At 43.2% G+C, this 24,595-nt stretch overlaps 1 protein-coding gene across 2 annotated transcripts in view; it reads right to left on the bottom strand.

Annotated features, from left to right (window-relative positions):
* The window catches only part of LOC102786526 (rho GTPase-activating protein 7), a 118,136-nt gene that overhangs the window by 2,155 nt on the left and 91,386 nt on the right, over positions 1–24,595 (bottom strand). For both annotated transcript variants that reach the window (XM_087847531.1, XM_087847532.1), the window contains exons 4-16: positions 24,371–24,434; positions 23,265–23,842; positions 22,978–23,179; positions 21,961–22,341; positions 19,900–20,207; positions 17,817–17,993; positions 13,543–13,702; positions 11,802–12,000; positions 11,476–11,689; positions 7,328–7,442; positions 7,012–7,242; positions 6,680–6,909; positions 5,720–5,893 (exon numbers count right to left, since the gene is read on the bottom strand). In XM_087847531.1, coding sequence (XP_087703657.1) covers positions 5,720–5,893; positions 6,680–6,909; positions 7,012–7,242; positions 7,328–7,442; positions 11,476–11,689; positions 11,802–12,000; positions 13,543–13,702; positions 17,817–17,993; positions 19,900–20,207; positions 21,961–22,341; positions 22,978–23,179; positions 23,265–23,842; positions 24,371–24,434 — 3,033 coding nt within the window. The remainder of the gene's footprint in view (positions 1–5,719; positions 5,894–6,679; positions 6,910–7,011; positions 7,243–7,327; positions 7,443–11,475; positions 11,690–11,801; positions 12,001–13,542; positions 13,703–17,816; positions 17,994–19,899; positions 20,208–21,960; positions 22,342–22,977; positions 23,180–23,264; positions 23,843–24,370; positions 24,435–24,595) is intronic.

Below are 24,595 nucleotides of genomic sequence, written 5' to 3'. Positions count from 1 at the left end.
GGGAGTTTTTCCTTCCCACTGTTGCCAAAGTGCTGCTCATAGGGGGTCATATGATTGTTGGGTTTTTCTCTGTATCTATGAAGCGCCTTGAGGCGACTTTTGTGATTTGGCGCTATATAAATAGAATAGAATAGAATAGAATTGAATTGGACACACTGAGCTCTCTGCAAAAATAAATAAATAAATAAATACATAAAATCAGAAAAAACAAGCTTGATCTAGAGGAAAAATAAAATTAATCCAATTAAATAGACCGAAAAATAATTTTAACACAAAAGAAATGGGCTTCACATGTCGGGTGTGTAAAGGCCTTAACAATAAGCACTGACGCCATACTTAAAAAACGTAGTTTCAGTTTCAGAATTTCATCACGTTTATTAAAAGCTGAGAGATGGAGGCCTGCAGGACTCAAAAAATCCTTTTTGATTTTGAAACCCCAAACGACTGGATCCTGGGATCGGTTTGGGCATTTTCTATTGCTTTATCCAGAGGATTAAGTTTTAATATCTTTTAATATCTAACGACTTTTTTTTTAAAGCTATATTTTGCAAATGACTTATCGGGGCCCGCCTGCAGTACCTGCATAGGCCACCAGGGGGCTGCAGTTTTAGCCAGAGCACAGAGGAAGTGCTGCCCCCTTCCGTTTTTTTAGACTGTTAACGGACGTATTTCATTGCTGGATTTGTTAAAGCTTGGACTCAAATGAGCACCAAGACTGTTTCGAATGTTGGTCAAATGTTTTATGGTCTTGGTTTGTTTTTTTTTAGTCAGGGCAGGAAGCATGGCATAAACTCAAAAGTCTCTGTGCTGTCTGAGAGCTTTGGATGAGAAGACAAAGAAGGTATTCAGAGGTTTTGACTGAGGTATGAAGTCCCTTAAATACATTTCTGCAGTTATAAGTTCTTCTATGCAGGCTCGTCATCTAAACCTGAGTAAGAACAGGTAACAGAGCATCTGAGCTTCAGCCTGAAAATCCACGTTGCTTTCCCCGCTCCCTCCCTCCTCTCGTTGGGGCTGTAACGTGTTTAATTTCCTCTGGTGGCGATAGCATCTCCTTCACAGCCCTGTACTGTAAAAAGCCTCGCTGACCTTGATGCAGTGGATCTATTGTCTTGCCTTCAAAGCTAACAAGCACTTAAAATTAATGCTACAGCAAATAAGCCCGAGACAGGCTGGCGCATCACAGATGTTTAGATGAGAGGAAATTAAAGGCGAGAGGAAGTTGGACAACGGGACGAGTGAAGGCACTCATCCCTCTGGTTTCCACTTCTTTCTTACGTGATCACTCTTGCGTAACGGGAGCGCGAGCGGGCCGATGTTTGCCTGGAAATGAAGCTGATTTCGCTTCCGTATGCGCTCTACGTCGCTCTGGATAACCGTTTCGGTTTCACAGGCGGCTCTTTGTTCAGCACGTACTCATCAGAAACAGACGCGAGCGTGTGATTGTGCGCTTCTTTTCACTTCAGTCGTAATGGGCTGACTGAAAAGCCTGCTGAGATAATCACACAGCGAGAGATCAAACCCGTCTCTGCTGTTCTGCCCTCCGTCTCATGTAGCAAATCACCATTTTCACTCTTTGACTGGAGTTCATTTTCTCACACGGCAACGACATTCAGGGAAAATTAGGAAATCAAAAGTGAAACGGTAGAAAATCCTGACAAATTGCTTTCTTTGAAATTTTATTTGTGATGCTTGTGTCTCTATGGACAGCAGTGATTGGTCTGGTCTTCATCAAAAACTGGATGCAGTTGTATAGACATGTTTCTGGTTCCAGAGGATGCATCCTGAGCTTTGTGCAGAAGCTTTGGTGTATAACGGTTTACTGGGAGCAGTGGTGCAGGTTTTCCACCTGTAGGTTCACGTTACTTATTTTGTAGAGCTGTTCATGGTTCCCAGGGGATGCACCCTATTCTCACTTATGGACTGCTATGAAACATGTGCAGAGATGTTCCCAAAAGAATGATGGTTTAATTATTTATATAGCACATTTAATTACAACAGGAGCGTTGACTAAAGTGCTGTACAACAGCGACCCCAACCCCCGGGCCTCGGACCGGTACCGGTCCGTAAGTCGTTTGGTACCGAACCGCGAGAGTTGAGGCTCAGGTGTGAAATGTATAGTTTTCAGGGTTTTTATCAGTTTTCAACGTTATTTTGTTATCGTTTTTATCGATAACTCGGTTTTCCTGGGTCTTTTCACGTGTGTTATGAATAAATTTTCTTTTTTTCGGTACCGGTACTAGTTTTATTTTGTTGTATTTATCCACGACACCTTAAAGGCCGGTCCGTGAAAATATTGTCAGTAGGGATGCACCGATACCGATACTGTAAAATGTGTGTGTACTCATACTCGTAAAAGTTAACCGATACCATGAACCGATACTAACTTATTTCATTAATCAGAGGGTGGCTGGTCATTTCTGTTGTAGTTTTTTAGATTGGCCACTAGGGGGACATCCCGCGCTAAACAGGCACAGGGTTAGGCGAGTGAGACTGGCGGCTCCAGATAAAAAAGAGAAACTGGAGGCTGCTGTAGCTAGGCTAAACAAAATGTCAGCAGTGTGGAACAGCCAACTTTAACTCAGGTTTTGGAAAAGCGATGAAAAATGTCAAGAGAAAATCCACGGGCAGTGTGTATGTGGTAGAAGTATCGGTTTTTGTACTCAGTATCGGTATCGTATCGGTTTGAAAAAATTGGTATCGTTGCATCCCTAATTGTCAGGCATAAACCGGTCCGTGGCGCAAAAAAGGTTGGAGACCGCTGCTGTACAAGAATACAACATACCTAATAAAATAACTTAGAGTATTGATAGCAAACACCAAATATGAATTACCAAATAACTCTCATGCTGTATTAAAAGCCAGTAAATAAAAATGCATTTTAAGATAAGATTTAAAAAGATTGACAGGAGCCTGTCTGATGTGTTGGGGTAAATGATTCCACAGCTTAGGCGCTACGACTGCAAATGCTCGATCGCCTCTATGAACCAGCCTCGACCTTGGTACAGCTAAAAGCAAAAGATCACTTGATCTAAGAGATCTAAAGTCTGCAAGAGGTCAGACAAATACCCGGGAGCCTGTCCATTCAGGGCTTTGTAAGTCAACAATAAAATTTTAAAGTTAATTCTGAAGCGGACAGGGAGCCAATCAAGAGAGGCGAGCACCGGGGAAATGTGTTCACATCCTTTAGTACGTGTCAGAAGACGAGCTGCAGCTTTCTGGACCAACTGCAGCCTTGCCAGGCAGGTCTGACAGAATGATCATAATCACGTTGGCGTTATGGATTCTGCTGTCATAGCTACTGCGCCAATACTACACGCAGAAATGAGTCCATGACACCAACGTCAGTGTGGTCACTCCTCTGGGAACCAGGAACTAATCTACAGTCCGTCCTCAAGGATGGAGCAATATTCAAGGCTATATAAGCAGCTGAGACATCACTTCTGTCGTCACATTTAGGACACCGGAGCGAGTGGGATGCATCCTCTTGGAACCACGAAGACCTGTTGAGCTGTTTAATGCAATAAAACAAAAACTATTGGTGTTTTTGTAATTTTTGAATCCACTGCAGGAGGAAGGATGAGTCACCATTACATGTGTGAGATGTTCATGGTTCCCAGGGGAGTTATTGTACCTAATTTTGTGTCTTATTTTATTCCCAGAGCAGTGCCACAGTAGTTATCGAGACAAGAACTGTACCACGTGCACATTACGCCTATGGAAACCCACGCAACGAAGCTCCTGGTGCGGTTTCTGTGATGATGTTGATGCCAGATGAGATTTTGAGCCTTAAAACATCCAAATTCAAAGATTAAAAGCTGTGGCCCAGTTCTTCTTTTCCATCTATGAAATCTTGTGGAGCTGTTCGTGGTTCCCTGAGGATTTATTATAGTAATTACAATCATTTATAATGTCTCGTCAGGTACAGGATCGATCACCATTGCTTCGTTTGTGAAGGATCAATAGAAAAAATATGAAACAGCTCGACCAGATCAAACCTGAGAGCTTACATCTGCGCAGGATTTTGGCAGAAATGTGCCTCCCACACACTGAATCAGTGTCGCTGCCTACAGCACCTTCCCGTGTAGTTCAATGTCAGGGATACGAGAGCGCCACCGCCACCTGCTTTCTGTGGCACAGAGGGTTAGTTTCATTTAATCAGCATAGACAAATGGAGCTGCAGGGCTCCGCCGAGAGTCAGCCTGATCACGTAAGCAGCAGAAAATCTGCAGCAACTTAGTTTCAAAGGGCATGAATCATGAGGAGGAGACCTGCTCCTCCTCCTCCTTTTTCTCATCTGCTCACCTACAGGGAGGAGCTGCAGATGGGTGCTGGCAGAGGTCAAAAACACAGAACGGGCTCAATTAAGAGAGATAAGATGGACTAAGCGCTCTCTCTAGATATTTCTTTTAATAGGCTTCTCACGGCCTTAAACCCTCTCGGCCTCTGTGTAGTTACTGCACAATTCACCCTTCAGCCTTTAAACTAACAGACCGTTTGGCTACTTTACTGTAAACAAATTTAAATGCTTTCTACTTCCGGCTCAGTTTAAAACGTCTCCTCACCAAGGTTATTATCGTTAACGAAAACTAACGAAATAACGAAAACTAGAAGTGAAAAAACATTTTCGTTAACGGAAATAAAAATAAAAACAAAAAAAGGAAAACTAACTAAAACTGGAATGAGTGTTCACAAAACTAACTAAAATTAACTGAATTTATAGCAAAAATGTGTTTAGTTTTCATTGATGTGTGCGTGTCATACAAGAGTCAAGGGTGAAAATGAAGTTTAGTTTCCAGATTTTTTTCTTGCTGTGTCTCATTATGCCAGCAGGTGGCAGCACGTTAGTCGAGTCGTCTGTGTTGCTGCTCCGTCCACACGCAGAATCATGTCAGGAAAAGTCGGGAGCCAGAGTCCAATTTGGGATTACTTTGAATATGACTGTGTTTTGGATAAAGCAAGTGTCTTGTAGTGGAAACAGACAAATTATGAGGGACATTTCTAAAGGGAAAAAAATCCCACAAACCTTAAAGTGCACTTGAAAAGCTCACACAAGAAGGCTAACCTAGCTTAGCTTGAGAAGGTAAGGGAGCACACTCAACCCTCATCCCCAGAAAACAGAAGCTAACCCCAGGCAAGGCAGCGTGATGCATCCCGAGACAACAGGACGGGGATATCTACACAACTGTGTGAGTCAATTACCTTCAAAAAGTTTATCAATTCACTTGAACCAAAATTACGAACACCCGGTGCTGCGAGAGTTAATAGTCTCATTGGGGCCAAGATATACATTTTATAGTTGCCTGGTATCAATGGTTGTTCATCTGCCTTTATTTATTTATTTATTTAAAGAACCCATAGGTGGGAATGTGAGTTGTCTGTCTCTGCGTGTTAGCCCTGCGACAGACAGGCGACCTGTCCAGGGTGCAGTATGGTAGCTGGAATAGCAACATACCCAAGGATGAGCAGAATGACTGATATGATGAAACTGGGATTTTGTTACACTTAATTATTGCAAACACGACTAAAACTATAACTGAAACTAATCAAAACTAAACTGAAACTAAGGATTTTCAAAAAAAAATAAAAACTAAACTAAACTAGCAAACAATTGGTAAAAACTAATTAAAACTGATATAAAATTGAAAATCTGAAGTCAAAACTAAATAAAAATAAAAACTAATGAAAATTGCAAAACTATTAAAACCCTGCTCCTCACCTTGTGTCTGTGCGACAGAGGTGTGTCAGTCGGGTCTTCCTGATTCCTGTGGGCTCCAGCAGGTAGAGGCAAATGTGGGTGTGGACCCTGATCCCCTCCGCCAGCACCTCGGGGAGTTCGGTAGACACAGAGGAGAGGTACGTCAGGCCGGAGGACGGGTCTGCCTGCCAGATCCTGAGGAGGGAGCGATTCATGTTAGTTCAAACCTGCTCCCACAACATTATTTTTACTGTGTGGGATAATCTCTGATGCTCGTCTTGCCGTTGACATCTAAACTAAGCAGCCTCTCAAGCAAAAGGACTCCTACCAACAATCACCCTTCTTTGTGCTAAATATCATTTTTATTTCATTTCTGTTGAATATGTGTTGAAAGTCCTGTAAATAAATGTAAATGTGCTGCAGTGTAGGCCATCAGCTGGGGAAGTTATTAAGCGTTACACCAAAGGTGGTTCAGACCCCGACCAGCTGCTTTCAGTGTTTTCCCTCCTTCAAACAAATGAAACTGTTTATTTTTTAAAGATTGACGTTTTCATTGGAAGCCCGCGGGTCCTCACAGCCACACTAATGTTCTGGTTGGGTCTCCGTGAGGGATTTGGTGAAAGTAAAAGACCTCGTTTGGATGCATTATGGAGAAGTGGTGATTTTTAGTTCTTAGTCAGGGTGACTCGGAGTTCATGCTCACAGCGCTCGCAGCGCTCGCAGCGGCAGGCGAGTCTGAAGGTGCACCGGCGGCGCGGGGCGACTGTAAACACAGATACTGTCACGTCTCATCTGACTTCAGGCTCGGATTAAAATTTCATCAACCCCCCCATTCAGACCTCACGCACACAAAAGATATGCTTTGTTTCAGTGTAACTCAAAGTGACACTTTGAGGGTACTTTCAGCTTCAACTCCCCCGTCCTCCCCGCTCCGTACGGCTCAGCAGGTCGAGCGCTCGCGGGCTCGCTGTGGCTCATTACCTGATTAGCAGGTGCTCCTGTAGGGGCTGGGAGCCCAGGCCGTGGCCTCGGCCCTGAAGGAGGTAGCGGTAGACGTCTGCGTCCTTGGACAAGGTCTGGATGACGGCGGCCTGATGAAGGCCTTCCTCCCACAGCTGCTGCTCCCTCAGCAGCCGGTGGAGCAGCTCCCCCTGTGCGGCGTCCACCTCCACAGAGCCTCGCCACATCCACAGCGGGCAGCCATCGTCCATCTGAAGACGAGCAGAGATGATAAATTAGAGGCAGGCCTTAAGGTTAATTTCGAGCCTTCATAGTGCGACACAGAAACCGCGTGGTGATGTCACTTCCTCCACCTTCTTGTAGGCCAGCTCCACGTGATCTGGAGCCGGGTGGCTCTCCCAGCCTCGGCTCTTCTCCCTCGCCTCCTTGAGGAGTTGCTGGGTGCTCAGCTGCAGTTTGCGCCTCCTCTCCTCCAAGTCCTCCTCACCGCCGCTTTGACTCGAGGTAACCACGCCTCCTCTGGACTCCTCAGCGAAGGCGTCATCACTGGCGGTTAGACTCTGGCCGGGCCAAAACTCTGGAAGCTGCAGAAAGATGATTTAGATCTTTTAATCTCTCAAAAATGTGTTTTCATGCTTATAAACGTCCTTTGCGTCGGGTTGGTGGTACCTGGAACAGTCTCTGGACCTCGGTGATCATGGTAGCCAGGCCCTGGGTGGCGGCCAGGTTCTCGCTCAGGTCTCGCTGATCCGGGCGGCCGAGGCTGTACTTCCTGTGACCGGACCTACAGCAACGACACCACAGGAGCAAGTTCAACATCCTGTTATCATCTCCTATTAGAGGAGTTCTTTAAGTACTCGGGTTGGTCACCGAGAAAAAAGTTGGTTTTCCTTCCCAACTGTTTTTTAAGCGGGAATAATCCTTCCATGATGGTTCCCTCACTCTGATCCTCCACCCAGCATCACGCTGTCAAAGCTTTTTGTTTTAAACTTTATGCCACTGTCAGATTACAGTCATCAATTCAATTTTCAATTAATTCAATTCAATTTTATTTATATAGCACCAAATCACAACAAAAGTCGCCTCAAGGCGCTTCATAGATACAGAGAAAAGCCCAACAATCATATGACCCCCTATGAGCAGCACTTTGGCGACAGTGGGAAGGAAAAACTCCCTTTTAACAGGAAGAAACCTCCAGCAGAACCAGGCTCAGGGAGGGGCGGGGCCATCTGCTGTGACTGGTTGGGGTGAGAGAAGGAAGACAGGATAAAGACATGCTGTGGAAGAGAGACAGAGGTTAATAACAGATATGATTCAATGCAGAGAGGTCTGTTAATACATAGTGAGTGAGAAAGGTGACTGGAAAGGAAAAACTCAATGCATCATGGGAATCCCCCGGCAGCCTACATCTATTGCAGCATAACTAAGGGAGGATTCAGGGTCACCTGGTCCAGCCCTAACTATATGCTTTAGCAAAAAGGAAAGTTTGAAGCCTAATCTTAAAAGTAGAGATAGTGTCTGTCTCCCGAATCCAAACTGGAAGCTGGTTCCACAGAAGAGGGGCCTGAAAACTGAAGGCTCTGCCTCCCATTCTACTCATCAGGTTTTAAAAACAGTTTTATTCATTTGGGTTTGTTTTATGTAGGAATGTGGTCAAACTGGCAGGAAGATTTGTAGATTTCAGTCAAGTTTTGTTTGGGGGCAAAAACATTATGAATGTTATTATCAAATTAATTGAATGGCTTTTTTTAAGAAGCCACAGGAACCCTGCAACTCTATGCTTTTTGTTTTTTGGGGACGTGTCAGGCTTTGTGCATATATCAGGAACTACCACCTTCAGAAGGTCATGTTTTCTGGAAAACCCTTGCACTGAACCGACTGAGGTTGACTGGATGTATTCACAGAAAGTTCAAGTTGTTTTAGTTTGTGGCGGGTAAGAGATGAGCTTCTTCTTTTTTTAACTGAGAAATTACACGGTACTTCCAGCAAGCCCAGCTGGTCAGATGCATTAAAGAGAGTATAACTCTGTGGGAGTGGTGAGTTCTGTCAGAGCAGAAACACCAGATGAGATTTCATAGATCTGTGGGAGCGCCAGTCTCCCCCCACCCCGAGTTATTGTTCCCAGCACAAAGTGTGACATGATTTCTGACGGGCCGGGACTTTAGCTCGAGGGAGAACGGGAGGCACAAAGTGCTGATTGTGTCACTTCCATCATCCGTCCCGTCAGCCTGAAGGGAGGAAAAGAGGCAAAGTGGAAAGAGGAAGAGGTGGAGATGAAAAGGAAAGGCAGGGAGGGAGGAAGAAGTTAGAGAGAGGAAAAGCTGAAAGAAGGGTGATTACACGAATGAGAGGCGAAAGAGGAGGCAGAGGAGGAGATATATGAGAGGATGAGCGGCGAGAGAAAGGAAGGCTGACAGACGAAAAACAAAGGACGCTTATTTGTGTAGCGCCTTTCAACAAGACGGCAATTCAAAGGGGCTTATGTGAAAAAGGCTGAGAGAAAGGAGAGATAAAACTTACACAGCAAGACGGGACTGACAGTCGTTGTAGGTGTCAGCTGTTCCCAGAGTTTCCTCCATTTTCATGGAAGAAACCGTGAACATGCAAATGTTTCCGTCATGTTTACATCAGTATCGCCTCTCAGTTTATTAAAAACACAACAACAAAGAAACAGACGTTTTTAGTCTCAGCGTGAGGCTCGTCTCATGTTTCATCACCGACGCCGGTCCAAAGATGCAACATGCAGCTTCACTGTTTGACCTCCTGAAGGTGCAAACCAACAGCTCGTCAGCCTAATCCTGGTTTAACAAAACTAACAGGAGCTAACGTGGTTAAAGAGAGGCTTGATCAGGATGCACTGACTTAGGCTACGTTCACACTGCAGGCGAAAGCGCATCAAATCAGATTTCTTTGACCCTATGCGACCCATATCCGATCATGGTGACAGTGTGAACGGCACAAATCCGATATTTTCAAATCCGATCTGGTTAACTTTCGTATGTGGTACTGAATCCGATGTTTTAGAAAGCTGCTGTTTGATGGTCATGTCGCATTAAATCCGTCTTTTACGTCACTGACACAAGACAGACGCCAATTATCAGCGCCGGAGAAGACATCGTGAACGCTTCCTGACCATCCCGTGAAACTGTTGGGAAGACAACGTTGGAGAAACGTGAACATTTTATTTGTACTGTATAATCTGCAGATTCTGACAGAAATCTGCAACTATCCTTTGAAGCAGCGCTCCTCTAAAACAGCAATAAGGATAATTATTAGGTTATCTACATTATTATGTAAATAACAAAATAACTTAAAGCACAAATTGGGAAACGTGAAGTCCGAAGTCTTTATATTAAGGTCCATCAGTCAAACAATACTGTTGCTCTGAGTCTAAACAGAGCGCGTTGTGTGTGACGTCTTCTTTTGCGCATGCGGCCGCTTTGAGCGTTCACACTAGAGCGCGTTTGCTGTCGCATTTTATTTGTAGTGTGAACGAGCAGACAAAAAAAATCTGATTTGATCAAAAAATTGGATTTGAGCATCAAGACCTGCAGTGTGAACGTAGCCTTAGAGACTATATTTAGTTTTCAGACCCCCTTAGTGACTTGTTTTCCTAAAAAGCAACTTTCAGAGCCTTAACTACAGCCAACAAATCACTGCTGAACGTTTGCACAAAAAAAATGACAGAAATCTTTCTCTCTAATACCGGACACGAGAATTCAAAAGCGGCACAAGCCAAGTCATGAGCCTTCTATACAATTACATTGGATCTTTCCTTAAAAAATGAACTCTAATACTATTTAATATCATCTAGTTTTTCTGTTTTCTAAACCACATTCTCAATATGAAACAGATGAGCGGCAGAAAATCTACTTATTCATCCGACTGCGTGAAGCTGAGGTCAGATGGAAATCTGTGGAGCTTATGTAATAAGTTCTCTGTGTACACTCTGCCGACGGGTTCTCGCTAACAGAGAAGAGACATATGAAAAAGATGGATCAGATCCAGAAGTCATGAGATCTGTGAGAGCAGAGAGCTTCGGAAAACTGCCACCCAGCAAGGAAAAATGAGGAAGAAAAAGCCTCAATGAGCAGAGCAACCTGCCCACTGTCAGATAAACACGCACACATAAGGTAAACTGTTGGTTATTAGGGGTTTAAATGTTACCTACAGAGACTGCAAAGCTACCAAAATGATTCAATTATTTAAAAAACTAAGATTTTTGAGAGACTTTCGTCTTTCACACGAAAAAGTCGAGGCTACTTTAGTTTTATCTAATTTGACCACAACAGCATTGACGTCGTCACCTCACGGACTTCAACGCAGGAGGAAACGATGCTCAGTTTTATGTTTAAGGACACACAGGATGAGACGTGTCAGAAAATCTTCTCCAGGCAAGATATCAAATAAACGATTTGCAGTAAATGGGCTAAAAGCTGCAAAACAAGCTGCTTAGCAGAGGAACAGCTCTCAGAGAAATCTCCCAGTTCTTCTGATCTTCATCTGCTTTCATTTTAGGCCAAAACCAAAGCAACACACACACAGACACACACAGACACACACAGATACAGGCAGAGTGGACTCCACACCTCCAGCTCTTTATGTAACTGCTGTTAAAACTTACATAACTCTGACAATGTGGGTCAGACGCCTCACGCCCTCCGTCTCTTTCCATATTGAGATCGTGTGACTCCTCACAGTTAGAGAAACGTCTGATGTTGATTTTTAAAAGACGCTTAGAAGACGCGATGAGGTAACCGATGCCTGCTGATGCCCCAGAAACACACTTTAAGACCGTTTTCTTGGCCTCGGCTCACCTAGCTGCGTTAGCATCCCTCTTCAGGGTGTTGAGGTGGAACAGAGACGGCGCCAGGCAGACGGCGAGGTTTGTGGGAGTCATCTGGTTCTCGTCCACGCAAGCCACAACATCACTGAGGAAGTAGAGCAGCGTCCGCAACGCCTCCCTGTTCTCATCCGGAAGCAGCAAAATGGCCGCCTGAGCCGCGACCAGCTGCTGATCCTTTGGAAAATCTGCATGAAGAAGGGGACGAGATGCTTTTATGGCAAGATTAAAGATGCATGTTAGGAAAGCAAACCATTGATCCCTCATGACAATCAATCAGAACTGATGTTATCTGCTCACATTGGTAAATGTGTAGGAAGGACTCGCAGAGTTTGCTGGTGAAAATGGGCTCGGGCAGGTCTCTGAAGAACTGCTTCACCATGTCGGCCACGTCGAAGGCGGACTGGCCCTCAAATGAAACTCCGTCTGGATCAGACTCCACCAGCTCACGGAGGTACTGGATGCGAGACTTCAAGCCCGACTTCCGGAAGAGGCCGACCTGAGGGGAAGTAAAAGACATCAAACGTTCTTATTGTCATATTTTACACTATTGTACATGATTGCAGCAGACGCTTTTTCTTAACGCTTTCAATTCCTCTCAACTTCTCTCAAGAAATATTCAACTGGAGTTAAAAGTAGTAAACAACAACAACATTCCTACTGCAAAAGTTAACGTACTGGAAACAAACAGTTAAAGTACTAAAAACTTTTATTTCATCAAACTAAATTTGATGAAATGTCTGTGAAGGTTCTCAGTCATCCAGGTCATCGTAGTCAAAGGAGCTTGCAAAGAAAAGCGTCTGGACTTCTTTAAGTTGCTTGAAGACGTTTCACCTTCATCCGAGAAGCTTCTTCAGTTCTAAGGTCAAATGGTGGAGAGTCCCAGATTTAAACCTAGTGGGAGTTTCCCCCCACAGAGGGACAAAAGGACCCCCTGATGATCCTCTAATCGCCTGAGCCAAGGTATGAAACTGGGTGTGAGTCCCAATCAGCCAGAGTTTCGGGTGAGTTCATTGCGAAACCTGGTCCCACCTTATCATGCGAATTCCTGAGGTCAGATGGCCCAGGATGTGAGTGGGCGTTAAGGCGTCTGGGGAGGGAACTCAAAACTGGATTATATGGCAGAGAGTTGGTGTCGTAAACCACCGCCTCTGTTCAAAGATGGTCGCTCACAGTGGACATAGATGGAAGCCATCTATGAAACTCACCCGAAACTCTGGCTGATTGGGACCCACACCCAGTGTCACACCTTGGCTCAGGCGATTAGAGGATCATCAGGGGGTCCTTTTGTCCCTCTGTGGGGGGAAACTCCCACTAGGTTTAAATCTGGGACTCTCCACCATTTGACCTTAGAACTGAAGAAGCTTCTCGGATGAAGGTGAAACGTCTTCAAGCAACTTAAAGAAGTCCAGACGCTTTTCTTTGCAAGCTCCTTTGACTACGATGACCTGGATGACTGAGAACCTTCACAGGCATTTCATCAAATTTAGTTTGATGAAATAAAAGTTTTTAGTACTTTAATTGTTTGTTTCCAGTACGTTAACTTTTGTAGTAGGAATGTTGTTGTTGTTTACTACTTTTAACTCCAGTTGAATATTTCTTGAGAGAAGTTGAGAGGAATTGAAAGCGTTAAGAAAAAGCGTCTGCTGCAATCATGTACAATAGTGTAAAATATGAGTCCAGATGCTTTTCTTTGCAAGCTCCTTTGACTAAATTTGATGAAATTGAATCAAATCACGATGCTTTGTGATTCTTAACGTTTATTTTATGGAAACTAGTCAGCCTTCATCACAGTCTACACCCAGTTATGTGCCATTACAAGGCCACTTTAAGGGTTATATTTTGATTTTTAAAAGCCAGTTTCACTAAAACTGTTTCCCAGTATCACCAAAAGATCACGTGGCCGTGAAACTTAATAAAAATATTGTCTCTTCAACTTCAATAAAACACAAATGGCCACTGAATAACACGGCACTCTGCATTTTTGGCACAGCTTGTTAAACACAGCTTCTTCAATCCCTGCAGGGTTTTGTTGGTTTACCTGGTCCAAACAATTGGTCCTCAGGTAGACCAGAGCTCGGAGGATGCAGGGGGGGATGGGTTCTCCTGTCTGCTGGGCACTGAGGAGTAGAGGAACCCCAAACACTTGTCGGCCTTTCACCTCCATCGGCCTGGTCTTCCTCGGGGGTTTGGGAACAGTCCTGCAGGCGAGAGAGAGGCCTCTGTTAGACCGTGAAATATATATAAAAATCACAGACAAGTTATGGAAAATGGAAATATACTCTGAAATCATTTTGCAGGCATTTCAAGAATGCGTAATCTCAACCAGTCGAGTGTTTGGGGGAAAAAGGCAGTTTGGAAGTGTTTCCTTTTGAAGGGCGAGCCAAATAAACAGTTTTTGATTGCATAAGTCTCTGGTGGTTGCTAAAATGTGTGTGCCATTCAAAGCAGCGCTGCAGGAAAAACATTCAGAAACCGTGGACGTTGATCAAAGAGATCTGAACTTTTGAAAGGACTGTTAAAGTTTCCTTGTGTTTCTGAACTGGTACCAGCGTCCTTTTAATGACTGAATGATTGCCTTTTAGCTGGGAATTGTAGTGCTGAGTGCACTCAGAATAAAACTGCAGTCTTTTAATAGAAATTAAACCCCTTGTCTTTTACTTGGCTCATTATCTCTAAAAGTTATAAAACCGTGTCTCGTCTCTGAAGTTTCTAAAAGGACAAACGTCTTAGAGTTTTTCGTCTCCCTTTCCCGTTCCTTCATTTTTCCTTGCAGCTTCTCTCGGAAACAAACCGGCTATTTTGAGCAAAGTGCCTCCGAGTATCAGGCGCCTCAATCAGCAGTTAATTGCCGTATTTTTAATCATCAAGAGCTCGCTTTGGCATCAGTGATTAAATCAATGAAATGAGAAGACTTGATCAAACTGTTGAAGCCTGGAGATGTTTTTCTTCTATTGCTGGAGCATTTCTCCCAACTGTGCTGAAGTGACGGAGCACACAGAGCTACACTTATTAACTCTTTGTTATTAAGGCTGAAGCTAAGACTGACACCTCTTTCATATGTGTTCATACGAGCGCCCATCTCCTGTAGACGGCTCCAAAAGTGGGTAAATCCCCAAAGAGTCCCGTATTTAAATATCCAAACTTACAGCAGAAACCTGTTTACAGCCTGCTACCAAAACCTGTTTGGGTCTTTATGGATGGGGTGAAACATTTCCCAACGCAGTCCCAACAACAGCATCGTCTTTATTTGGTTCGGCTAAAAGAGGAACATTATTTTCACATAATGTGAGTAAGAATAAGTCATTTAGACTTCAGAGTTTGGGCCATTTTAAAACTCCAGTTTTGCTTCACAATGTTAACTTGATGTTTTCTTCTGTAATGTCGTAGAGGTCATCTGTGCAATGCTTTTCTCCTTCCCTTCCATGCCGTTTATTAGACTTTTAACCCAGCGGAGCAGTTTGAAATGCCAAATTGGAGCGTAGGAAGCTTTCTTCCCCAACCTGCTTCCACAAAGGAATTTTTCCCTGTTATTCTCTTCAAACACAGGTCTGATCTTGAAAATTAAAGAGGAATATCTACCAGGAGTAATTTCAGGAGGGTTTTCTGTTCCCACATCTAGCCTTATCTCATTGAGCATAACACCCACGACCAAAAACAAATTGGTTTTCTACCAAAGCATAAAACAAGCAGGTCACATGCTCACGGAGAGCACATAATAACAATGATAATAATAATAATAATGAAAACCTAAGTGTTCAGCAACGTAAACAAGCAGAATGTTTGAATGTTTTATTCAAATGAAAAATTAATTAGTCTCAGTTCTGAACGAGGGTTCACTCCAAAAACAGTGTAGGAGGCGAAACGCTGATCTCATTACAGCCATGTGTGTCAGTAATAAGTGAAGCCCTACATTTAAAGCTTGACTTTAACACTCCTAATAAACAGACAGGTATCCGTTTGTGTTTACCCTGTCCTCAGAACTTGCATGTTAAGCTCCGATAGCAACATTAAAAACACGGCATACACTCCCAACCACCTCAGGAAGATTCAAACTGATTACACAAAAAAACTGAGCTGAAAGTTCTTCTACAATAAAATGACTAGTTTGATATAATTGGATGAACTTTATTCACTTTCTACTGAAAACTGAAATAAGATCAATACATTTAGGGCTTTATGATAAATATGTAGCTGCAACCTGGGCCCAAATTCTGCTGCAGGTCCCAAAGTCATACAATCACTGAGAGTTAAAAACGGTCTAAAGTCTTTCATCTTTAATAAAATGATCATTGTTGCTGCTTTATCAGGTGTAACAATTAAGTTTAACAGCCAGGCATCCATGAAAGCCAAATTTAGGAAATTTAATAGAGTTAAAAGTTAGCAGGAAGTTAGCTCGCTAGTTTCCATCTGAATATAATATAGCATGTTCTGACGAAGAGATTTCCAAAACAAATTCAAACGTACAGCTCTGTTATCACTTCCAACATAAATAAAGACATAAAACTAAACAGCAGTGACGTTTGTAGGGTTACTGAAGTTGGGCTAGCTGGTATATAATGATGAGCTACATGATTGCTAGCTACACAGCTATGTTAGCATAATATAAACAAGCTAACTTTTTTCCACTCAATAAAAGTTAACGTGAGGGTTCCCGAAGGTTAGGGACAAATGTAATCACATGGCAGGATGCTGTAAACGCACTAAACTTTAGTCGGGAGAACAACTGAGATAATCCATCCACAATACGAGGTTAGTCATTAATATACTGCTGCATCGGCTGGGCTGGAGTTACATCGTAAGGTTTAAAAACTGAGCTTTAAAATGATTAACGGTAATAAAATCGAGAGAGGCTGACAGTGATCACTGACTGTTTTTAGGGTCTTGCTGAGATTAAACAGAACAAGCTACAAAGCATTAAAACATGTAAAAAACACAACAGCCTTAATAAACAAAGAGTAGAGTGAGCCCCGAAGCAGGATTCATCACGTCAGCACTTAAAGACCGGATAGGTAGCTCAGCTTAGCATTAACACTGAAAACAGCTCCTGTAGTCGCCACTTGAGGTTACCTCCAAAAGCGAGTCAATCCCCTGTGACTTAACAACTTCACAATAAAAACAAATACGTTAGCATTAAATAGCAGGTGTTTCACTGTACGGTGCATAAGCGCAACTTAGCCTCTTTTACCCAGAGGTGCATTATTACGATCGCTTTGTGGGCTTTTTAAAAATAATGTTATGGCCAAAAAAACCTCCCAATTTATCAAATGTGATACAAATACTATATAATAAATATATCATTAAAATATATCATAAACAACATGATATAGCAAAAACATTTTTGTGGATTTTGTTATAAGGGTTATTACACATGTCAGAATTTTCTGGCTATTTTTTGATGGGTTGGGTCTTACATGGTTAAAATGTTTGTATTTTATTTATCCATTTAGTTTTGTCTTTTTCAGTTTCCTTGTTATTGTTTTGTTACTACAATCACATTTTGCTCTGTCTTACAAGCTATCATTGGAGCACACAGAGCTACACGTACCTTCATGAAAGATGCTACACAAGTAAATTAAGGCTACGTCCACACGTACCCGTGTATTTTTGAAAACGCAGATTTTTCTATGCATTTGCACCTTTCGTCCACACGTAAACGGCGTACTGCTGATTTGTCTCATTTTAAACAGAATCTTTCTTAAACAGGGTCATATACCTGTACCTACTGTTAAATTAACCCAATAAAATTCAAAGCTAAATGTTGAATTAGTAATTTAGCAACGTTGAATCTTTATCTGTACTCTTATTTGTAGTCATTTTCCAATTTATTTGGCGCAGCAGTATAAACAATGTAAATGTGTTGACCCTTTAAAAGGACACAATACAGCTGAAAATAAGCCACTGTGCATGAATGCCAAGTAGAAACAACTACAAATCACACTTTCCTTTAATTTCTCAGGAAAACAGACTGAAGGGGAGCCACTGGCAGTCCTCCCTGTGTTTTTTTTTTTTTTTTTTTTTGGGGGGGGGGGGGGGGGGGGGGGTTATTCCTCTTGAAGTGTGTTGTTGTTCTGTTTTTGTTTTTTTTTCATTTGAGGCAAGGTTGCACCTGAGCAATGAATTATGAATGACTTTTCTAAATAGGCTGCCTGAAATATTTACCCTCCACCCGCCCACCTGTCCTCCTTCCCACAGTTGTTTCCTTGAAAAAGTTTCTCTTCACATCTGTGGACTTTTCTCACCTTCTCGACCTCCGCTGAACTTATTTTCATGCATGAAATCACCCACTAAGCTCAATCCTTTCACACTTCTTACCAGTTCCAGCCCTGCTTGCTGGACGGGGAGTACTTGTCCATCAGAGCGGTGAGTTTGAGAAGTGACAGCTTCTGGAGCAGGAGGAACTGGGAGGCGGACTGGTTCTCCACGCCTGGACTGGAGGGCAGGGAGGGCAGGCTCTGCTCGCTGGACCAGAGGAGCTGTTGGCTCACCCTGCTGGAGACACCGGAATAACCGTATCATGGCGTGAAGCAGCACAGTTGAAGGACCTCCTCAGAATCAGCTGCCTTTTTTCTGAATAACTTATGAATATTTGATGAAGCCATGAAGAAGCCCTCACAGTACATGGGGAGGTTGAAAAACACAAGCTCGGTTAGAAACTTCAGCCAAATCAGTTTTACGCCTAATCCAAGGGAAACTAGACATATTTTCTTTGATGTAGACAAACCTAAACAAGCATAATACCCTGGATGTTTGCTCTGTTTTCTGATCATTCTCAGGTGAAAAAATAAAAAAGAGCTTTCTGGGTAAAATTACAAGGGTCATGCTCAAAACAGCTAGAACATAATAAAAGTCTTATTTTAACCTATATTTATATTACGGGCCCATCTTCTAGTTCTGATTCCTTCTGGGTCCAAACTATTTTCTACTACAGTCCTATTTACATTTTTTTCTTTTTAAAAACCATCAGATTTGGGCCTTTAACTCTGGAAATATATAATACCAAGGCTTCATCAAAAATATTACAGCTATCAATACTCCAAGGGTCGGGTGGGAAGCACAGACCGATTTTCTAGATTATTATCTATGTATAGCAGCGGTCTCCAACCTTTTTTGCGCCACGGACTGGTTTATGCCCGACAATATTTTCATAGACCGGCCTTTAAGGTGTCGCAGATAAATACAACAAAATAAAACTAGTACCGGTACCGAAAAAAAGAAAATTTATTCATAACACACGTGAAAAGACCCAGGAAAACCGAGTAAACGATAAAAATGATAACAAAATAACGCTGAAAACCGATAAAAACCCTGAAAACTATACATTTCACACCTGAGCCTCAACTCTCGTGGCCCGGTACCAAACGACTCAAGGACCGGTCCGAGGCCCGGGGGTTGGGGACCGCTGATGTATAGAATACAAAACAACCGCAAAATCATAATCAACTGCATATATGTCCAAAAATAAATGACTGGAGGTTAATTCTATAAATCACTTGAATAAATGCACTTGATTGTAAGGCAAAGTCACAATCAAAATGTACTCCTGAGTATGGCACTAAGTCAAAGGAGTGTATCCCCTAAGGAAGAAATCACGTGTTCGTGTTTTAGGCTTCCCGCCTCTCATTCAGAAATTTTGATTTATTGACTTGAAACTTTTAGTTTGTTCTATAAAAGGTTTCACCTACTTTTAAGTATGTGACACAAAACAACACACCATCTTGAAATATCCCACAATTTTGAGATAACTCCAAATTTTTGCTTAGACCTGGCGAAAAATCTTTTTTTGAGCTTTGACGTCAGAAAGAAATTATCCAGAAAAAAATTAGGTAGTTACTTCAGCTCTTCAAAGTTCATTACCATTATGAAACCTTAAATATGGCTGTGTTTAATGTGAACATCCACCCGTGGAACCAGATATTTATGACAGAAAATAGGAAAAAGCTGAATAGGCTGACAGGTGTATCCAGTAATGGGATATTTTAGTGGTGTAAAAAACACACGCTAGTTTGCAGCAACAGTGCACACACCCATATTGTTACGGGTACAGGAGAAAGAAGCAGTGCCCGTGAGCAAATACACTAATAGTATGGCTTACTTTGCATTACCTGAAAGGCTTCATAACTTTTTATTGCGCTATATCTGAAAACAAATATGCAGCATGAGGTTGCTGCTTTTATTTTTAGTGCCTGACATTAAATTCACTCTTACTTTGGTCGATGCCTGAGGGAGTAAATCCCCATAACTGTCATTATTAACACTTGGCTTACGCTCAGCATCCAGTAATGTCTGTACAGCCTGAATTTATCTTTTTTTAAATGACCCTGATCAGTTTTTACCAACACCTGTGAAACACTTTGAGTTATATAGCTTGTGAAATGTTGAATCACGTTACACTCACCTGCTCTTTCTCCGTCGTAATACGGCGTTCGACTCCAAGGTAACCTTCTCACAGTTCTCAGCCTCCTCCTCCTCCTCTGAAAGCTGCACCTCCAGGTTGATATGGCTGGGCGAGGAGGGGCAGGGGGAGGCAGCAGAGGAGCCGTGAGCAGGTGAGTCCTGAGAGCAGGAAGATGAGGAGGTTCTTTGACTTTCATCTTCAGACAGGTTTTCGGACCAGGAGGACACCAGTTGCTGGAGATCACTGATTTTCTCCAAAACGCTGTCCAGAGCTGAGAAAACATCCTCACCTGCCAGCACTCGGCTCACCTGAGAGAGATAACGAGGTCAGAAGAATAACTTAGTTAACTGGTTCTGTTTAGTAGGTGAACAACAAGAAGGAGCCCAGATGGCAATTAATGTTTGGCCCACATATTCCTGTTTACTGTGGGGCCCCTCAGATGCATAAAAGATGTACAAAGGAACTGAAGCAAGAGACAAAAGGTACAGTAATGGAAAGAACACCTGGCTGGAACCAAGCAGAGTGTTTTATTCTTTTAAATCAGTTTGGTTGGGGTGACTACAGCAAAAAGTACATTATTTACACCTTCTCCACCCGTCACAAACAGGAAGTATAAAGAAGGGAAAGCGACATGAAGACCCTCATTTATAACAGGTCAGGCATCACTAACAGCAGATGTAGATTTAACTGGGCTGCAGTCAGGTTGCAAAGAGGTTTGCACATGTTTTAAGCATTTTACAGCAGCTTTAATAGCAGAGGTTGCTAGGATTACAGCTGATACTAGACTCAGTAAATGTATCTTCTGCAGCATCATTGTTGGAGCTTTGTGGGATTTTCTGTGGGATCTGCAAAAATCCCAAATAATGAAAATATCATGCAAACATTATTCTGCTGTATGACTTCTCTATCTCTCTCCTTTTTGTAAGTTGGCAGATTTTGTAATATTAAGGGTTTAATTCTGGGATTTTTCCCACACTCATGGAGCAGAAATAAAAAGCCATTTTCTAATTAATTCAGTAATATTTCTGATCTACTTTTACACGACTTCTAGATTTTGTCAGATTAGTTTACAACTTGATACCAAAGCTTAGCTTAGCAGAATTAACATAATCCATTACGTTAACAACAATATTATATACTTTGATTGGAGATTTTATACTTTTTTGTAGAACTGCAGCAGAGGAAGGGGAACTGAGAGGGCGCCTCCTCCTGTTTTTATCCGTTTTAAATTTCATTTGAAGGTTTAATTTTAAAGCTTTTTTTCTATGAAAACACAATATAGTAAAAATAAATGATGTCCTTATTTTCTACATATTACTATTTGGCTTAATATGTCATTTTGAAACTTATGTCTCCACCTGTAAGGGCATACAGTCCCATTTAGGAGTCCAAAAACAGCAATACAGAAAACACTGAAAGGTGGATGCATTATGCTCATTTCCAACTCCACATTTATTTCTTGGACTCTTCTACACTGGCTTTGTATGAGTCAAGCTTCAAAATAATCCTTCTTTGTGTCATTCTGGGTCGACAGTTCATCCTCTGTCTGAATAAGACGCAGTTTCTTCCTTCCCCTGATTGCCTGAACAAACATAACAACAAGGTGGTTTGGCATCATATTAAGGATATTATTATAACCTTATTCCCCATCAAAGAAGAACGGCAGTGTAATATTATATAGAGCAGCGGTCTCCAACCTTTTTTGCGCCACGGACCGGTTTATGCCCGACAATATTTTCACGGACCAGCCTTTAAGGTGTCGCGGATAAATACAACAAAATAAAACTAGTACGGGTACCGAAAAAAAGAAAATTTATTCATAACACACATGAAAAGACCCAGAAACACAGAGTTAACGATAAAAACGATAACAAAATAACGCTAAAAAACGATAAAAACCCTGAAAACCATACATTTCACACCTGAGCCTCAACTCTCGCGGCCCGGTACCAAACAACTCACGGACCGGTACCGGTCCGAGGCCCGGGGGTTGGGGACCGCTGATATAGAGTACTTATTTATTGTATAAAATAAAAATACCGTAACCGTGATTTAACCCACCTCTGACTCGCTCATCCGGTCTGCATCGCTGGCGCTTCCACCGCTGCTGCCTTCACTTTCAGACAGCTGGTGGTGGTCAGGCACATTGTCATAGACGCTCAACCGGTAATCGAGCACAGGCAGTGGGCTCGGAACGTCGCAGGATGAGATGCTCCCGGTCGCCAGAGAAGAAATCCCATGGCATCTTGTCTGACGCGTCCGATAACCGTGGAAGCTCCCAGTCCTCCAGTTCACGGAGGTGTCATAGCTGATGGGTAATAGGTTGCCGTGTTTGTGCGTGAGGGAGGCAGGAAAGGTCCCTGGTTTGTGTCCGTGGGGGATCGTGAAGACCATGTTCTGGTGGCTGTTGTTATTGTTGTTGTTGATTTGGTTCTTGTAGTCCTAGAAATAACGAGAACATTGGAGTCAGCGAATAAAGGAGAAATCTTTGCTGTTGGTAAGTAAGACAGATGGGAACGGTCTAATGTTTGAGGTTATATCACGATCCATTCAGAAACGGGAAACAAAAAGGATTTAATACATGAAACAGAGTCAGTCACTATACAGGTCTGCACGATCTGATATCGTCGTGTTGGTGTTGTTCCCAGATCATCATACTAAAGGTTGTTCCAGGATCAACATTGCAAGTGACCAATCAGAATGTTGTGATGTCATACTTTTGCGACTTCGGGAAAAACCGGCGTAAAACAAAAAACTGTACTTAAGCTGCGAGAAACCGCCTTTGTCTGCCGATCAACGGACCCTAACCCTTTAATAAACGCTAAGCAGAATTGATATTGTCCTTGCAACACTGGAATTTCATAAATGCACGAATGGGTTGGTGCGCAAAAGAATAACGTCACAATAATGTGATTGGTCACTTGCAATGTTGAACCTGGAACAACATTTTCATGATGATCTGGGAACAACACCAACACGAGGATATCAGATCATCCATACAGGTCCATACAGGTCGAGGTTAAACGGTTAGGATTAGAGGAAATAAAAGGTTTGGAGGAATCTTGTCCATGTTCTGACCTCTGGTCCTGTGTGGTTCGTCCCACCGCCAACCACGACGTTGTTGCTGGATCGTTTGCAGTTGCTCCTCACCCGAGTTACCGGGCTGGGCGTGCTGACGGTGCTGCTGCTCTCTGAGTGGCTGTTACTGCTGCTGCTGCTGCTGATGGTGTGAGGAGACGAGGGCGACGAAGAAGCATGACTGCTGGGCTGATCCTGCAGACTGGATACAATCAGGATGGTACAAGTTAAAGACACATAGGGTTAAAGATGCTGGAGTCAACGCCGGGTAGGATGGACAGCCTCACCTTGACGTGCAGCGGAGCCCCTCCATCCTCTCTTCATCTTGGACGAGAAGAGGCCTGCTTATAACACGCCGAGCCCGACCCCTGCTGCTGCTTTCACCTGAAACCCCCTTGAGCCTCAGTTTCTCCATCTTCCTCAGCAATGTGGTGCACTTCCTCCTGGGTGGTTTCTCGGGGTAGCAGCTCTCGGCTTCGAGACTCATACTGGAGGATCCTCCGCCGGGGGAGGGGGGTCCACTGAGAGAAGTATCCAGGGACGGGGTCTTGTTCGAGGACGAGCAGCGGGACGAGCTCCTGCTGTTCTCCAGGTCGTCTGGGGTGCTTGCGGTGGTGACGTTGGAGCCATCAGTCGGCTCTCGCAGTCTCTTTTGGTGTTCTTCGTGGCCTTCGCTCTCAGTGCTGCTGGAGCTGTGGATGGAGCAGATATCATGGTGGTCATCGCATGTCGACACATCAGGCGAGTTGGGGGACAGTTGGAGGATATCCACGGCGGAGTCCAGGCGTCGCCATTGTCGGGTCCGCTTGTCGTATGTCCAGTTGGGGCTGATTGCACAGAAGTCTTCCTCACCACTGTCATCTCCCTAGAAGAAGAAGATGATGATGGCCCGTTCAGACAAACCCATAAAATGTTTGAAAACCACACAAACACACAACTATGGCCTGTTTTTAACAGCAAGCCTGTACTGCACAGTTATGGCGTGGGGTTTGAAAGGTGTATTTGCACTAGTTGCATCGTGGGAAGTGTAGACGTTTCGTCCCTGACGCAACAGAAGGGCCAAAAGTCAAAATATTTTCACTGTCTGTAGTGTTGATAGCGCTTTCCTGGCTTGAAAAAGCTATTTTATGTTTGTCTGCATGAATTTAACGTGACACCAGAGGCCTCACGGCGATACAAGACAATAAAGACTCAGGCATGAAAAACAAATCAAACACTTCCTCTTAGAGAACGAAGCATCGAGCAGGAGGAGCGATCAGCTGATATCAGTGAATTCCAAGTGCAGCTTAAAGAGCAGATTTCATGGCGTGAAGCCCCCCTGCGTGGCGCCAGCCGCTCTGATACGAGCGCCCCGTTGCGTTCAAGTTACTCGCTGCTCACTCTCAGCACTCACCCTGCGTTTTGATCTCCGCAGCTCCAGCCTCATTCCCACGCATTTGTTTAAAGTGATTAACCTCCTGGAAGAGGAAGAGGAAGAAGAGTGAATGGAGGTTAAATGGCACAATGTAGCTCATACTTGTTTATCAATACCTTCAGTGCAGTTTCCACGAAACCAAAGACCTGTGGTTCAAACCTGAAAATCTGATTTAAAATATGATCTGGGATCACGAGGCAGCAA

Source organism: Neolamprologus brichardi, chromosome 10, assembly GCF_056152115.1.
Source record: "Neolamprologus brichardi isolate AB-2024 chromosome 10, ASM5615211v1, whole genome shotgun sequence".
NCBI classification, from domain to species: domain Eukaryota; kingdom Metazoa; phylum Chordata; class Actinopteri; order Cichliformes; family Cichlidae; genus Neolamprologus; species Neolamprologus brichardi.
Note: the sequence above shows the minus strand (reverse complement) of the source record. Positions and strands in the feature narration are given on the sequence as shown.